This window comes from Neoarius graeffei, chromosome 13 (assembly GCF_027579695.1).
Source record: "Neoarius graeffei isolate fNeoGra1 chromosome 13, fNeoGra1.pri, whole genome shotgun sequence".
NCBI classification, from domain to species: Eukaryota; Metazoa; Chordata; class Actinopteri; order Siluriformes; family Ariidae; genus Neoarius; species Neoarius graeffei.
Window position 1 is genome coordinate 34,704,167 of NC_083581.1, and position 18,625 is coordinate 34,722,791.

At 40.6% G+C, this 18,625-nt stretch overlaps 2 protein-coding genes across 4 annotated transcripts in view; one reads left to right on the forward strand and one right to left on the reverse strand.

The window, feature by feature from the left end:
• map7b (microtubule-associated protein 7b) overlaps positions 1-2,358 on the forward strand; it is a 71,403-nt gene extending 69,045 nt beyond the window's left edge. For all 3 annotated transcript variants that reach the window (XM_060937620.1, XM_060937621.1, XM_060937622.1), the window contains 2 exons: positions 1,628-1,845; positions 2,145-2,358. In XM_060937620.1, coding sequence (XP_060793603.1) covers positions 1,628-1,845; positions 2,145-2,155 — 229 coding nt within the window. In that variant the 3' untranslated portion in view covers positions 2,156-2,358. The remainder of the gene's footprint in view (positions 1-1,627; positions 1,846-2,144) is intronic.
• Positions 2,359-9,589: 7,231 nt separating this feature from the next.
• Positions 9,590-10,613, reverse strand: LOC132895898 (chemokine XC receptor 1-like). The gene has a single exon (XM_060936646.1). The coding sequence runs from the start codon at positions 10,611-10,613 to the stop codon at positions 9,672-9,674; it is 942 nt and encodes a 313-aa protein (XP_060792629.1). The 3' UTR covers positions 9,590-9,671.
• Positions 10,614-18,625: the final 8,012 nt, after the last annotated feature.

Here is an 18,625-nt window from a genome sequence, read left to right on the forward strand (position 1 = left end):
TTTGGAGCGCAGGATGCCTGCGGAGCCGAGCGTATCCGTGTATTGGCGTTGCTGTGTGCACGCGAATTGTTTTAAAAACGTTAATCTGATGATCCGCTGATATGGTCTAATGTAAACCCCACCTAAATTGACCGTAGGTGTGAATGTGAGTGTGAATGGTTGTCTGTGTCTATGTGTCAGCCCTGTGATGACCTGGCGACTTGTCCAGGGTGTACCCCGCCTTTCGCCTGTAGTCAGCTGGGATAGGCTCCAGCTTGCCTGCGACCCTGTAGAACAGGATAAAGCGGCTAGAGATAATAAGATAAGATGAGATTTGGGTATAGTTTAGCTCAGGGGTGTCAAACCTGATCCATAAAGGGCCTTATGGCTGCAGGTTTTCATTCCAGCCATGCAGCAGCACACCTGACTTGGCTCATTCAATCAACTGAACTGTCTTCACACAGTCAAATACTTGCAGCCACACCCACCCTTGATTAAAGGGTGGGTGTGTCAGTTGATTGAATAAGCCAAATCAGGGTGCTGCTGCATGGCTGGAATGAAAACCTGCAGCCACATGGCCCTTTATGGATCAGGTTTGACACCCCTGGTTTAGCTAGTCTGCTCCTGGAGAGGTGAAGTCTGTGAAATATCTTGAACTGAATTAGACCATGTCGAATACAAATGGAGGATGTGTTCACTCTACTCATTGCCAATTGCCAGGTCACATCTGGCATCTGCAAGTTGAGATCCCTCTCCCATCTGGTCTTTATATGGTGAAGAGAAGGAGAGGCTACAGTTTGAATCATGTCATATACAAATGAAACAAAGCCTTTTGTTTGTGGATCCCTGTTAACACAATCATGAATCCGGTCTTCCTCTATGGCTGCTAAGGAAGGTGAAAAGCATGTCTTAATATAATTTCGAATCTGCAAATATCTGAAGAAGTGAGTGTTTGGAATGTTGTAATGCGCCTTTAAAAAGTCAAATGAAACGAAAAGGCCATCTTTAAAGAAATCCTTTACACACATAAGACCTCTACTTTTCCACAGTTTAAATGCTGGATCTATGAGAGAGGGAGGAAAGAAGGGGTTGGCTAGAATAGGACTTGACAAAATCGCTTTCTTGTGTCCAAAATGTACTCTAAATTGTGACCAAATTCGGAGAGAGCCCCCAATTACCGGATTATTTGTATATCGCTTACTAATCGGCATCGGAGCACACGCCAAGGCAGCCAATGAGTTAGGTGAACTAGTGTTGTTCCATGAGTAACCACACTGGTGCCTCATGTTCATGGATGTCAGATGTCCAATATGCGAGGGCATGAAGGTTAGCTGCCCAGTAATAATGCATCAGGTTTGGTAACGCCAGACCTCCATTTGCCCTCGGCCTCTCCAAAAATGGCTTCCTAATTCGTGGCACAGTTCTATTCCATATAAAGGTGGATATGTATTTGGTATTTTCAGTTCTGTAAAAAATGCTTTAGGAATGAATGTGGGGATCGTCTGAAAAAGAAACAAGAATCGTGGCATTATAGTCATTTTAATAGAGTTAATTCTTCCTGCTAAAGTATTATCAGATTCTTTAATTATAGATGTAATTAACATTGTGAAATGTATACGCAGTTAGAGCTGTGCTACGTTTTTGTCAGAGTGGACAACGAAGCCCAGCTTCAAGAGAACGGTGTCGTCATGGAGACCCCAACCTTTGAGGAAGTGATCGAGGTGCCCATGGTGACAAAGCTGTCCCGTCAAGAGGGAGATGGAGAGGAAGAGGACGAGAGGAAGACTCCGCTGCTGGCTTTCACAGAGAACGGTAGTACACATGACCTGAGCACATGGGACCAAAGCCAAGTCCAGGGCCATGCAGGTGAGCCGACATGCCGGCCTTCATCCTCCTCCTCCTCCTCACTTTACACTTTATAACTCTGTCTTGTAATCATAACTTCACTAGCTAGCCAACTGGGCAATTAAAAACCCCAATGTGCTGCCCAGTCTTATGTTTTGGGGCTAAAAAAGGCATAACACACTTTGAGAGTGTTCTAAGGAAAGAATAAAAAACAAATTGTCCCAGAAGTCTGATACTTTTTACAGAATTTAAAAATGTCAAAGAATGACAAACTATCAGGTTTTTTTTTAAATAAATAATTCTGTTTTCTGTTATCACAGGTGATGTCTGAATCCCTCAAAGAGAATGCTGGGAAACAAACTTCACCTGATACTTGCTTGGTTTCTTCTCCCTTTACATTTCTCCACATACTGTAGACGCCTGGTTATGTGAGGAGAAAGTAACTACTGTATAACACACTCTTCTCAAGTTGTGGACAGCTGTCTGCAGTCGTCCATGCGTTTCCTGTAATGCAGCTCCTATCTTCTGATCCCCCCCCCCCCCCCCCCCCCCCCCCAAAGTGGTATGTTCCAGGAACATGGCTGATTAATGTGCTGTCAGTGTGTACGTGGGTTTAAATCAGCTGTAAAGTCTGATCTAATACTTGAAGTTTTTTGGTTTGTGTTTGTGTCGAGGTACAGTTTATGAGGGCGATGGATGACTGTCTTTTGAAACGTTTAGAAACCTCTGGGACTCGTTTTGCTCGGAGTAAACTAGAAAAGGCATAACTTTTGCTAGAAGGAAGAGAAAGGATGAAAAAATAGTATTTTCCTACTTCTTTATAAAGCTTTAATGTACATTTGCGTCATTTTGACACTTGCACTGGGGATGAGTCTTCTTAATAGAGATGCACCAAAATTTGGAGTGGAAATTCTTGGCCAGATAAAGGTCACAATTTTTCCACAACTCTCTTCCTGAAGGAGTTAAAAATGCCAAAACTTTTGACCAAGAAAGTTCTTGTTTCACCAAGAATACTCGGACATAAAATAGTTTCATGTTATTTTATGTTCTTTGCTCGAATATTTGGAGTAATGGCCTGTTGAAAGCACAAACTAATTATCGTCATTACAACGCTGTTTCCAAAAAAGTTGGGATGCTGTATAATCTGTACATAAAAACACAGTGTAATGATTTGAAAATCATGGAAACCCTGTATTTCATTGAAAATAGTACAAAGACAACATATCAAATGTTGAAACTGAGTTTTTTGTTTTTGTTTGTTTGTTTAATATGCTCAACAGCACATTTCAGAAAAGTTGGGACAGGGATGACAGACTGCAAAAGTTGTGTAATGTTTAAAAAAAAGTTAACTGGTAACAGTTCAGAAACATGATTGGGCCGAAAGAGTATCCAAAGTGGTGGAGTCTCTCAAAAGTAAAGATGGGGAGGGGTTCTCTGATCTGAAGGACTGCAGGCAAATAGTGCAACAACTTAAGAATAATGTTCCTCAATGTACAATTGCTTTAAATGGGAGACAGGTCTGGACTGCAGGCAGGCCAGTTTAGCACCCAGACTCTCTTATTACAGAGCCATGCAGTTTTAATATGTGCAGAAAGCAGTTTGACATTGTCTTGCTGAAAGAAGGAAGGCCTTCCCTGAAAAAGATTTTGTCTGGATGGCAGCATATTGCTCTGAAACGTGTATATATCATTCAGCCTTCCCAGATGTACAAGCTACCCATGTCATGTGCACTAATGCACCCTCGTACCATCACAGAGGCCGGCTTTTGAACTGTGTACTGATGACAAGCCGGATGGTCCCTCTCCTCTTTAGCCTGGAGGACGTGGTGTCCATGATTTCTGAAAAGAATTTCTACTTTTGATTCGTCAGACCTCGGGACAATTTTCCACTTCGCCTCAGTCCATCGTAAAACAGCTCAGGCCCAGAGAAGGTGGTGGTGGTGTTTCTGGATATTGTTTATATCTGGTGTTAACTTGCATTTGTGGATGCAGTAATGAACTGTTTTCACAGACGATGGTTTTCTGAAGTGTTCCTGAACCCATACAGTGATTTCCACTACAGACACGTGTCTGCTTTTAATGCAGTGTCTCCTGAGGGCCTGAAGATCACAGGCATCCAATGTCAGTTTTCAGCCTTGTCTCTTGCATACAGAGATTTCCCCAGATTTTCTGAATCTTTTAATGATCTTATGTACCATAGATGATGTGATCCCCAAATTCTTTGCAATTTTACATTGAGGAATGTTATTCTTAAATTGTTGCACTGTTTTGCCAAGCAGTCTTTCACAGAGTAGTGAACCCCTCCCCATCTTTACTTCTGAGAGACTCCGCCTCTCTGGGATGCTCTTTTTATACCAAATCATCTTACTAACATGTTGCCAATTAACCACATTAGTTTTTTTAACATTACACAACTTTTTCAGTCTTTTGTTGCCCCGTCCCAACTTTTCTGAAATGTGTTGCTGACATCAAATTAAAAAAAATAAACGGTGAGCACACATTTTTCAAAGAACAATACAATTTCTCAGTTTCGACATTTGATATGTTGTCTTTGTACTGTTTTCAATGAATTATAGGGTTTTCATGATTCACAAATCTTCATTCTGTTTTTATATACAGTTTACACAGTATCCAAACTTTTTTCCTTTTTGGAAATGGAGCATTATTATTATTATTATTATAGGTTATCAATGTTTTTGAGTAATTTGTTGACTTTTTTTTGGTAAGATGTTTAAGTTCAGAGGTAAAGTTGTAACTTTACATTTTTTTCATTCCTTAATAATTAAAAAAAAAAAGAGCAAACATTGGCAACTTGCTGTTGTATAAAAAGAAACCCCTGATGGTTTTTGATTTCTGGGCCAAGAATTTATTTTGGTGCATCACTACCTCTGACCTGAGTGGAGTCTCAGTCCAAAGAGCTCACCCATGAAACACTGTCTAAGCTACTGTCTAATGCTCAGGTTTATGAGCTTCAGATATCATTTGGCTGCCACGTTTGTAGAGGATCGTAGCGTCACTCAGGAGCAGAAACGGTGGATGTTGAAGAGCGCAGCGTTTCTCTGCTGCACAATGATACAATCACTACATTAATAGTACGTAAAATAATAAGTGAAGACAATAAAATGAAGAAAGTTGAAATGCTGCTGTGTGTAAGTTCCCTATGCCTTATCAGATCAGGACACATGTTTGGGTATTAAGGGCTGATTATCACCCTCCACACCATATTTCATACATTTAACAGCCAGATTAGATCTTTGAGGCTTCATTTTGATTTGCTGACTGTGTATAACTGCTCTAAAACCCCTGGATTGAGGATCTGCTCCAGATTTGCTTTAGCTCTGAAAGCGTTTGATTGACAGCAAATCCTCAAGCTGTTGTAATGTAATGCTAAAACACAGAGCTAAGCTACTGTATAATGTGTTCAGTGGAAATACTGTAAATCTAGATTTGTGTACAGTAAATACAGATAGGACTATTGTACAAAGAGACTAAATTAATCTTAAAAACAAGACGAGCACGACAGCTATGCGATGATATAAAAGTGTAACCTGGCATCTGTACCAGCTAGAACAGAGAACTCCTCATATCCCAGTCACATAACGCGTAGTTTTAGTTTGGTTCAGTTTCTAAACTCATTTACTCATGCGCATTCATACTTTATCCAGACTTCTTTTTTTTTTCACATCTCTTTACAAAGTCCTCATTCTCATTTCCCTCCCAGTCACATCTGTATAGCATGTAAAAAAAATAAATAAATAAAATCAATAAGTTTGTTTGAAAAAAGTCTGCTTTATTTTTTATTATTCTCTTTCTGTAGAGAGACAAAACCCAGTACAAATCACAATGCTCCTATACATGTACTGTTATGCTGCATATCAGCGATTTCCTCTTTTATTTTGGGGGAAAAAAAGGTTTAAATATATCCAGAGCTGAATCCTATTTTAGCAATCAAAAAGGGAAGAAAATGTATTAATATTTTGGCAATAAATCCTAACATGCATCACGCTGTAATCGTTTCTGGTGTGTGTGGCTTTTTTAAGGAACCTCTTGATATCCTGTGTGTCGAGATGGTAAGTGATGAGAATCAAATAGATCTGGGATTACTACTCATTTACTACTCATTCACACACTCCAGGCTTTGATTTTATTTTTTTTTTAATTGCACTGTGTTTGAGGTTGTTTTTTTTTTATTAATCTTTTGCAATGTCTTCTGGCACATCTGGCATGGGGAGGGTTAGTTGAAAGGGTAGACGATGTTTACTGAGTTTGGGGTGGGTAGTGCTGTGAAAATTGGACCCGCCCAGTTCGTTAATCATTAACTGTTCAAATGGTGAGTTACCAGGTTTAATACAGGGCTCTATTTAACAGAAATTGTTTTACACACAACAAATAAGTTTTATTTTGTAATGTCAGTAAGGTCACTGGTCACCACTGAATCAGAGACACAACACTGGACAACAAATACATTGCTCTCTGAAAAGTTCTGGGTGTATCTTTGGGCTGCTGAGCTCAAAAATCCCCCTTCAGTGCTTTCAGTATCCGGTATGACCCCCTTGTGCAGCAATAACTGCAACTAAACGTTTCCGGTAACTGTTGATCAGTCCTGCACACCGGCTTGGAGGAATTTTAGCCCATTCCTCCATACAGAACAGCTTCAACTCTGGGATGTTGGTGGGTTTCCTCACATGAACTGCTCGCTTCAGGTCCTTCCACAACATTTCGATTGGATTAAGGTCAGGCCTTTGACTTGGCCATTCCAAAATATTAACTTTATTCTTCTTTAACCATTCTTTGGTAGAACGACTTGTGTGCTCAGGGTCGTTGTCTTGCTGCATGATCCACCTTCTCTTGAGAGTCAGTTCATGGACAGATGTCCTGACATTTTCCTTTAAAATTCGCTGGTATAATTCAGAATTCATTGTTCAATCAATGATGGCAAGCCGTCCTGGCCCAGATGCAGCAAAACAGGCCCAAACCATGATACTACCACCACCATGTTTCACAGATGAGATAAGGTTCTTATGCTGGAATGCATTGTTTTCCTTTCTCCAAACATAACACTTCTCCTTTAAAACAAAAAGTTCTATTTTGGTCTCATCTGTCCACAAAACATTTTTCCAATAGCCTTCTGGCTTGTCCACGTGATCTTTAGCAAACTGCAGACAGGCAGCAATGTTCTTTTTGGAGAGCAGTGGCTTTCTCCTTGCAACCCTGCCATGCATACCATTTGTATTTCAGTGTTCTCCTGAGGTGCACTCAAACATTATTAGCCAATGTGAGAGAGGCCTTCAGTTGCTTAGAAGGTACCCTGGGGTCCTTTGTGACCTCGCCGACTATTGCACGCCTTGCTCTTGGAGTGATCTTTGTTGGTCGACCACTCCTGGGGAGGGGAACAATGGTCTTGAATTTCCTCCATTTGTACATAATCTGTCTGACTGTGGATTGGTGGAGTCCAAACTCTTTAGAGATGGTTTTGTAACCTTTTCCAGCCTGATGAGCATCAACAACGCTTTTTCTGAGGTCCTCAGAAATCTCCTTTGTTCGTGCCATGATACACTTCCACAAACGTGTTGTGAAGATCAGACTTTGATAGATCCCTGTTCTTTAAATAAAACAGGGTGCCCACTCATACCTGATTGTCATCCCATTGATTGAAAACACCTGACTCTAATTTCACCTTCAAATTAACTGCTAATCCTGGAGGTGTGAGTGGGCACCCTGTTTTATTTAAAGAACAGGGATCTATCAAAGTCTGATCTTCACAACACATGTTTGTGGAAGTGTATCATGGCACGAACAAAGGAGATTTCTGAGGAGCTCAGAAAAAGCGTTGCTGATGCTCATCAGGCTGGAAAAGGTTCCAAAACCATCTCTAAAGAGTTTGGACTCCACCAATCCACAGTCAGACAGATTGTGTACAAATGGAGGAAATTCAAGACCATTGAATGAGTGGTCGACCAACAAAGATCACTCCAAGAGCAAGGCGTGTAATAGTCAGCGAGGTCACAAAGGACCCCAGGGTAACTTCTAAGCAACTGAAGGCCTCTCTCACATTGGTGAATGTTAATGTTCATGAGTCCACCATCAGGAGAACACTGAACAACAATGGTGTGCATGGCAGGGTTGCAAGGAGAAAGCCACTGCTCTCCAAATAGAACATTGCTGCTCATCTGCAGTTTGCTAAAGATCACATGGACAAGCCAGAAGGCTATTGGAAAAATGTTTTGTGAATGGATGAGACCAAAATAGAACTTTTTGGTTTAAATGAGAAGAGTTATGTTTGGAGAAAGGAAAACACTGCATTCCAGCATAAGAACCTTATCCCATCTGTGAAACATGGTGGTGGTAGTATCATGGTTTGGGCCTGTTTTGCTGCATCTGGGCCAGGACGGCTTGCCATCATTGATTGAACAATGAATTCTGAATTATACCAGCGAATTCTAAAGGAAAATGTCAGGACATCTGTCCATGAACTGAATCTCAAGAGAAGGTGGGTCATGCAGCAAGACAACGACCCTAAGCCCACAAGTCATTCTACCAAAGAATGGTTAAAGAAGAATAAAGTTAATGTTTTGGAATGGCCAAGTCAAAGTCCTGACCTTAATCCAATCGAAATGTTGTGGAAGGACCTGAAGTGAGCAGTTCATGTGAGGAAACCCACCAACATCCCAGAGTTGAAGCTGTTCTGTATGGAGGAATGGGCTAAAATTCCTCCAAGCCGGTGTGCAGGACTGATCAACAGTTACCGGAAACGTTTAGTTGCAGTTATTGCTGCACAAGGGGGTCACACCAGATACTGAAAGCAAAGGTTCACATACTTTTGCCACTCACAGATATGTAATATTGGATCATTTTCCTCAATAAATAAATGACCAAGTATAATATTTTTGTCTCATTTGTTTAACTGGGTTCTCTTTATCTACTTTTAGGACTTGTGTGAAAATCTGATGTTGTTTTAGGCCATATTTATGCAGAAATGTAGAAAATTCTAAAGGGTTCACAAACTTTCAAGCACAACTGTACACATGTGATCAAAGTCATGCTAACATGAGGTGAGCATAATTTTCCTGTTATTGACCTTCAGAAGCAAAACAAGACACATTAAATTAGGCCCAAGTAGACTTAATCTGTAGACCTACTTTTCAGAGTTATTAGTCTACCCTATTAATGATACTGAAGTGGGAAGAAATGTCAATATATTTTCCTAAATTATGTACGAAACACACAAAACCTGTCATTTGCATTGATATTCACCCCTATTGGAATGGAAACCCTAGATTTCTTTCTTGATTACCAATTTGCAATCAGAAAGCAGAAATAAACGGAGCCCAGAGTTGGTTAGAGAAGTTAACTCACAGGATCATGAAGAGGAACGAGCTATCAAAACACATCCAGGACAAAATTCTATAAAAACATAATTGGCATTCTGCAGTCCATTATAATCGACCCTAATAAGTTTACGGATAAAAACCAGATATCAGAAATACAAGTCGTGATGATTTCTTATAAGTTTTCTTCAAAAACTCCTTTGGGTGAATCTGTTGCTTTCCTGCTAGATGTACAAGTGTGATTTTGAAGATTAAATTTTATTTCTATTCACCCAAAGCAAAGATGATACAGAAATGTTTTATTGATGTCACTACAATTAGAGAAACCTTGTTTGTAAGTGTTAAACTTTGGAATAAAATTCAACCAACTATGAGGTGTGTGTGTGTGATTATATAATATTGTGTGTGGAAAGAAAAGTGAAAATATTCTTTGACATTCTAAAGATCTGAAGCCAAGTCTCCAGAGTGAGAAGATTCAATTCACAAAACATCATGACTTACACCCACCTCTGGGATTTGATTAATTAAACTGCTGCAACTGATGATGTTCTGTCGTTCCCATTTCTGCAGAGTTTGGAATCACTTCCCTTTGAAAGATCTCTCTCATTTCCTTACGATATTTTATACCAAATAAACCATAAATTACTGGATTGAGGCAGCATCGGGTGTAAGCCAGAAATTGACAAATGTACCAGGCGTAAATGAAACGTTCCATGTTGTAGGTAGAAATTATCTGATGACAACGTAAGATGCCTAGAAAAGACATTATGTTAAAAGGAGCCCAACAAATAAAGTAAGTAGCTACCAGAAAGAAGGCAAGTCCAGTAATTCTGTGTGTCTGATTTGTTGGTGACTTGAAGATGGTTTGTAGAATCCTGATGTAGAAACAACCCATGATCAACAATGCCCACACAAAAATAACGTGTTTATATATAGCAAGAATCCTTACAGTAATGCTGATGCATGTACAGTATCGTGCATCAAGAACTGCTTCGATATTCAGCAGGGCTGGCAATGCTGCCAAGATGCTCACTGCCCATGCACAGTGTGTGAAGTAACGTCCTTTTTTCCAGCTTGATTGAACACACACTACAGACATGTATTGCTGAACACTCATCCACACCAGGAACACCAGGGTATTGTAAAATCCCGCTGCGAAAATAAAGTGAGCTGCTTTCCACCCTCCATTTCCAAGAGTGAAACCCCAGATATGGTCATAGGCCCAGAACATCAAATGGACAGTGAACAGCAGGTCTGACACAGCCAAGTTGAGTATGATGATGATGATCAGTGACTGAAGCTTCATATAGAAGACACTGATCGCAACAACCAGGACATTACCAATGAGACTGAGGAGGATCACAATGATGAGAATTGAAATGTGTGAATCTGACACCTTGTATTCTGTGTTGTCCACTTCATATGCATCATCTTTGTTCTCGAATACAGTTGTAGTCTCCATCAGTGTGCTGATTTCTGAAAAGCAAATCCATGATTTGTTAAACAAATAAATAAAACATCTTTGCCATCCTGTTTCACTCACATGAAATCCATTTGATTACTGAGTGAGCTGGACTCAAGAGTTATGCAATATGGCCTGAGCCCAAATGTCATTTTGACATTTTCTACTAAATAGAGTTCCAAATTATGAATTGAATTTTTTTCTTTTGGTGAATGTATCTGAAACGGAAGTAAACTTCTAGCATTTTAAAATCTCATTAACTCCAAAAGTGTAAAGGCAGAAAAACTGAATGTAAATATTTAATTACTTTCCATTGAACGATGCTCCGCCTACCACTACATTCATAAAATCATCTACTAATAGCAAAACATGCTTTCAAACAAATATTAAAGAATGATGTTTACCACAGGAAATGAAAAATAAGTTCTCGTTTTGCACCATCCACAGAATCAGCCTTTTTCCATTTCATCACGGGTTCAAATCTGAGGTGCGTTTAATATCGTGGTCCGGTCACAAAACAAGCTCTAATTATCACTTACATTATAGCAGCAATAAACACTCAGTCTCTCACAGGCCATTTTTCACTCTTACTCTTTCTTGAAGTGAACAAGACAAAATAAACGCAGCATGTCCTTTCATCAATAAAATTAAAAATCCAGCCACTGGAGGTGCATAAGCGTACTCTTGGCGCCGATCCCAAGCCCGGATAAATTGGAGAAGGTTGCGTCAGGAAGGGCATCCGGCGTAAAATCGTGCCAAATCTAACATGTGGATTGAAAAGAGAAATACCATACTGGATCGGTCGGGGCCCGGGTTAACAACGACCGCCTCTGGTACTGTTGGTCAACAGGGTGTTGGTCGAAAGTATGCTACTGTTGCGTCAAAACGGAGAAGGAGAAAGAGAGGGAGGAAGCGTGTTAGGAGAGAGCGTGAAAGATGGAAGGGAAGGAGCTTGGAATTAAGGGTAGGAACACTGAATGTGGGAACATTGGCAGAGCAAGAGAGTTAGCAGGCATGATGGAAAGAAGGAAGTTGGACATTTTGTGTGTGCAGGAGATGAGGTGGAAAGGCAGCAAGGCCAAGAGCATTGGAGATGGATGCAAGTTGTTTTATAATGGAGCTGATGGAAAGAGAAATGGTGTTGGTATTGTTTTGAGGGGAGAGTTGGTCAACAGTGTGATTGATGTGAAGAGGGTGTCAGATAGAGTGATAGGCATGAAGTTGGAGATTCAAGGAGTGGTAATCAATGTTGCATGTGCGTACCCCACAGGTTGGATGTGAGAATGAAGAGAAAGGGTCTTTCTGGGAAAAGATGCATGAAGTGGTAGAAAGTATACCGAGGGAGGAGCGCGTGCTGATAGGAGCAGATTTCAATGAACATGTTGGCGAGGGAAACAGAGGTGATGAGGGTGTGATGGGCAGATACGATGTAAGAGAGAGAAATGTGGAAGGGCAAATGGTGGTTGATTTTTCAAAGAGGATGAATTTGGCAATAGTCAATACATACTTCGAGAAGAAAGTGCAGCACAGGGTGACGTTTAAGAGTGGAGGAAGATCTACACAGGTGGACTACATACTCTGCAGAAGGGGTAACCTGAAGGAGATTGGAGACTGTAAAGTGATGGCAGGGGAGAGTGTAGCTAGAAAACATCGAGTGGTCGTGTGCAGGATGAGATTGAAAGTGAAAAAGAGGAAGCGTGAAATAGTGGAGCCGAAGATTAAGTGGTGTAAACTAAAAGAGATTGATCATCAGAAGGAGTTTAGGGAAGAAATGAGACGAGCATTGAGTGGTAATGGAAGTCTGGCAGAAGATTGGGATACTACTGCTATACTAGTAAGAGAGGCAGCAAGGAAGGTGCTAAGGTGGTCATCGGGAAGGAGGAAGGAAGACAAGGAGACATGGTGTTGGAACAAAGAAGTGCAGGAAATTATAAAAGAGAAGAGGCTAGCAAAGAAGAATTGGGATGATCAGAGAGATGAGGAAAGCAGGCGGTTGGTTATACAGAGAGACAAGACAGAAGGCAAAAAGAGCGGTAGCGAAGGCGAAAGCAGATGCATACCAGGAGTTGTACAAAAGACTGGAGACCAAAGGAGGAGAGAAAGACCTGTACAGAGTAGCTAGGCAGAGAAACGAAGGATCTACAGCAGGTAAGAGTGATGAAAGATGTAAATAGAAATGTGCTGACAAACAAACAGAGTGTATTAAGAAGGTGGAAAGAGTACTTTGAGGATTTATTAAATGAGGAGAATCCAAGAGAGAAAAGGTCAGATTCGTTGGAGACAGCAAATCAGGAAGCAGAGTTGGTTAGTAAGGATGAGGTGAGGGCAGCCATGAAAAGAATGAAGACTGGGAAAGCAGTCGGACCAGATGGTCAGGGCCGTTGACAGCTTTGGCTGGGCCCGGGACAAAATAATCTGAGTGGGCCTCCCCCCCCCCCCCCCCCACACACACACACACAGCAACCACCCACACCCAACCCCTCTTTTCACAGTCTCCATTCACTCCAACCCTTAAATAACAGGTATTCCAAGCCCATTATAACAGTCAACCATTTTATTTCAACATTTCAACATATTTACAGTTTGAACATTTCCTTAGTCTGCAACTATTCAGGTGCGAAATGCAATGCGCCGGACTTTTGCTGTGGCAAAGTCGTCAATAAGGTCATTGAAGTCCAGCTTCTTTGCAAGCTCGCGCTCTATAGAGAGCATAGCCAGCCCATTGAGCCTCTCCTGTGACATGTTTGAACGCAGGTAGTTGATAAACCAAAATGATTGTTTACGGGATGGAACTGGGCCTCAATGAGAACGGAGTTATGGCTTTCCCAAAATCTGAACATAGAAGCAGCACCACTAGTGATGTGTACAGTGAGTTTTTCAGTGTATTTTTTTGTCTTGTTTTTCATAAACGTCCTTTCCGTACTCGATTTAGAATTTTACAAAAAAAATTGACACCCTCCCAACCACGTAACATTAGCCTATCTGACCTGGGGGCTGACACGTTTATTACAGATAAACCAAAAGGATTACAATGTTCCCTGGATATAGAACTGGACCGAGAAGATTTCAAAATCTTAACGTGTAAGCAACAACAATAAAACAGAGGTTGTTTTATTCATTTAGGGCTTATTAGGCTACTTTCATTAATTGCGCTTTTCATACAGGCCTATCATTTTTCACTTGAGCAAGGGAATTGTTTGAAGAGTATCCAGTCTAAGCGAAAGTTTAATGTTTTGCAACAGACTAACCTCAAAACACCCCATTTATAGCCCATTCGTTACATTAAACTCTATCTAGCTGGCAATTTCACATGCCGTCGTATCTACACGGGATGATTTCCAACAAAATAAGGTTTAATTAACAAGAGGCAGCATTCCACGGGCTTTCAGCTAACCGGAGTCCAGCTCAGAGCAGCTCAGCAAGCGTGCCTAAAACATTTGGATATGATTGCGGGCCAATGTGCTATTCTTTGCTTCATTGAGATATATGCAACACAGTGTTATTAAACCGATATGTTTATGAAATAATTCAATGCCCTGTGCATTTCAGTGTTCACTCAGTGTACCCTGCTATCCCCTACTTTATAATTATGAATGGCGCGTCGCGCGTGCTGGGGTTACATTACGGGGCTGGAAAAAAGTTATCTGTGTCTTACCTGGCTCAGCTGCCCCACTGCCTTCACCACCTGCTGCATCATCTGAATATTTTCTAAAATATCTATGCAGTGAGCCCCTGAGGCTCTTGGCTTCTTCATCTCTTTTTCTCTTTTCTTTTCTTTGCTCCTGACTTGTGCATGTTGGCAAACGGGCTCGCACGCTTATTGTCGAAGCGTTATGATGGAATAGTGCCGTGTTATTTGGCGCCTTAATCAAAGACCAAACCATTTCTGCATTAGGGGTGGTAGGTGGGTTCTTGAATCTATTTTCGAAGACAATAAAGGCAAAAGAACCAGAAATCATTCATTGAATGCAAATATAGCACATTTTTCTCCCCCAAATCAACACATTTTGAAATGAAACAGAATGATTAATGGCATCTTCATGAGGGACCAGTTCTGGGCCCCCCCTCATGCCTGGGCCCGGGACAAAATACCCGGTTGTCCCCCCCTGTCGACGGCCCTGCAGATGGTATCCCAATTGAGGCTTGGAGATGTTTGGGTGAGACGGCTGCGGAGTTCCTAACGAGATTGTTTAATAAGAGCCTAGAGCAGGGGTCTTCAATCCTATCCACAAAGGGCCAGTGTGGCTGCAGGCTTTCATTCCAACCAAGCAGGAGCTACACCTGATTTCACTTGTTTAATCATTTCACCCTCGTCTCCAGTCAACAATCAAGTGAGCCTCCATTTTGGCTGTAATGAAAGCCTGCAGCTACACCGGCCCTTTGCAGATAGGATTGAAGACCCCTGGCCTAGAGAATGAGAAAATGCCAAATGGATGGAGAAAGAGTGTGCTAGTCCCAATATACAAGAATAAGGGAGATGTACAGAGCTGCAGTAATTACAGAGGAATAAAATTGATGAGCCACATCATGAAGTTATGGGAAAAGGTATTGGAGGTGAGATTGAGAAGAGAAGTAGCAATCTGTGAACAGCAGTACAGGTTTATGCCAAGGAAGAGCATGTCGGATGCAATTTTTGCTTTAAGAATGTTAATGGAGAAGTACAGGGAAGGCCAGAGAAAGCTACATTGTGTGTTTGTAGACCTGGAGAAGGCATACGATAGAGTGCCGAGAGATGAGTTATGGTATTGTATGAGAAAGTGTGGAGTGAATGAGAAGTATATTAGAGTGGTGCAAGACATGAGAACAGTGAAACAGCAGTGAGATGTGCAGTTGGAACGACTGAATGGTTCAAGGTGAAGGTGGGACTTCATCAAGGATCTGCTTTGAGTCCTTTCTTGTTTGCCATAATGATGGACAGCCTGATGGACGAAGTGAGGCAAGAGTCACCATGGAACATGATGTTTGTGGATGATATTGTGAAATGTGGTGAAAGTAGAAAGGAGGTTGAGTTGGGTTTGGAGAGATGGAGGGATGCATTGGAATGAAGAGGAATGAAGGGGAGCAGTAGCAAAACAGAATACATGTGCATCAGTGAGAATGGGGATGAGAGTGTAGTGAAAATGCAAGGAGTAGACGTAAAGAAAGTTGGTGAATTCAAGTACTTGGGGTCAACTGTGCAGGAAAATGGGGGCTGCGACAGTGAGGTGAGAAAGAGAGTACAGGCAGGGTGGAGCAGTTGGAGAAGGATTTCGGGAGTCATTTGTGATCAGAAAGTCCCAGCAAAAGTGAAAGGTAAGATGTATAAAACAGTAGTGAGACCAGCTGTGATGTATGGATTGGAGACTGTACCCTTAACGAAGATGCAGGAGGCAAAGTTGGAGGTGGCGGAGTTGAGGATGTTAAGGTTTGCGATGGGAGTGACATGGTTGGACAGGATAAGGAACGAGCACATCAGAAGGACAGCACATGTGGAGAGCTTGGGAATTAAGCTAAGAGAGATGAGACTGAGGTGGTACAGGCACATCCTGAGAAGAGATGCAGAGCATGTTCGAAGGAGAATGTTGAGGATGGAGCTGCCAGGCACACACTGTAAAAAGCAACCTATAGAATTTACTCAATAAAATTAGTGCAAGTATTTACACTCACCTAAATAGAGTATTATTTACCCCTACATTTTCAGTAAAGATTAACCGATTCCAGTATACTAAAATATACTAAAAAAATCACTAAAAAATATACTAAAAAAAATCACTTGGTCTTACTGAGTACAGGGTTCCTACACATTTTCAAATTTAAAATTCCAGACTTTTTCCATACTCAAATTCTCAGGTTTGGAGACTTCAGCGAACAAACTACTCATATATTTAAAAGAATTACTTGAAAATCAAACAGGTACTCACATTATGACATACCACCAAAATGCATACCATATTTAGCTTGGCCTAAAATTTGTATCAGTGCCCTGTTTTTGTCATAAATATATATACACATTACACAAAATACAGGATGCCACTCTGACGCACACGTATCTGATGCACACTTCAAGACATTAAAACACAGGTGTGTGAAGATGTCAAGCACATACAGGATGTCCCGAAAAAAAATGTATACACACTTTTAATCACTGTAAAGTATTGTATGTGTTTATTAAAATCCATGTAATTTTCAAAGAGTAATAGAATTTACAGACATTTTATTATTTAGTCACCGCCTGTTCTCAAACTGACATCCATTCTGGTCCAGTCACTGCTGACAATGCAAATCACATTCAATTCTCTTGGTATTTTTGGACATTCACTTTCAGTGACTGTTGCAGGTCTCATAGCGTAGACTATAAACATCAGTTAGAGGCAGTGATAAAACAATAAAGTGATGTCTGTAAATTCTATTACACCTTGAAAATGAAATGAATTTTAATAAACACCTACTTCACAATGATTCAAAGTGTGTATACATTTTTTCGGGACACCCTGTATGTTGTGCACACACAGAAGTTTACTGAAGCTTCTAATTTGAAAACAGTCATTATGGCATTTTTTGTATTTACTATTGTGTTTTATGAAGGCCCTGTCTTAGTTCCACTGTAGATCACATTTTGTCCACATACCAAGAGATGGCAGACGTGGCCGAGACGTGGCCACCCTAACCAGTATGTAATGGCTGCAGTGCCCTTGAGCAAGGCATTTAACCCCACATTGCTCCAGGTTGTAACCATGTTGTACCCTGTAATAACTGTAAGTGGCTTTGGATAAAAGCGACAACTAAATGTAATCAGAGATGCCTACCCCAAATTTTGAATTTCAGTATTCTTGAAAACATTTTTCAGTATTTTGGAATGACTTTCAGTAACATTAATTTATGCGCATTTCCATTATAAAGAGGTGTATATACCAATATGTTTAACATTTAAATTATTAAAAAGTATTGTTTTGTGTGAATTGAATAAACAAAACGCGAGCAGCTATCTCAACTGAATTTCCACTCGACAAATTTCTAGAGCATACAATATATCACATTTTTATAAATACAACAGTGTTCCCTGTTTGCAGACATTACGGTTGACTACCAATCATTGGTATTGAATGTAACTCCTCAAAAGTATTATATTATATTGCCTGGCAAAATGTTCTACCTGTTAACGGATTCTAATAAAATTTTTAAAAAAATTTCTTATTTCGTGCCAAAGAGAGTCCGACATTGTTATCTTAATGTCCCAATATATAAATACTTCAGCATAATGCTTCAGAAGAGACATTGAATAAAATGACATTTATAACTGTATTTAAAACAGTGGAATGATCAATTTTTTGCCACAATCCCAACAGCACTAATCATAAAATTCTGTTTTTGATCATACTACATGTACATTTGCACTTGCAACACTGAAAAGACTTTGAATTAAAGAAGTACAGCCAGTGTTTGATATTTCAGTGAATAAAAATCAGACATGTAAAAAGAAACTGAATAAGTTTAACTCACATTTCATGGCACTAATTGGCAAGTTCAACTCCAAGCACAGGTCAACCATCGCCGCTTCAGCACGGGTCACGTTCCGTGTCTTTTCATCCACAGATTTCGTAAAAACTGCTGGATACCCCCAGATTTACTTTCCGCCTGACTCGCCATTTCAGCATACTCCATATGCTTTTTTCTGTAGTTGACATGCCGCGTGCAGTCATCGCGACCACCATGAGTGATGTTAATGTCAGTTCTACACAGTTTGCAGTGCGCGTATCCATTGCCCTTTTGACTGGTTGTAATGCATGGCCATTCTACCGTATCGAAAATAGCGCGAACAAATGTGCGGAATCTGCGCATGTCACGCACAGCATGTGTGGTTGTCGTAAAAATAAATAGCCGTGAATCGCGCATGGATTGAAAAAGTCGCTTGGACATTTAAAAACAACTCACTGGAATTTTTTAAGACTTTATAATAATTCCGTACAGAATAACACTGTTTGCCATAACATCGTATTCACGTAACTTTTCCATACAAAATACGGCCAATCCGT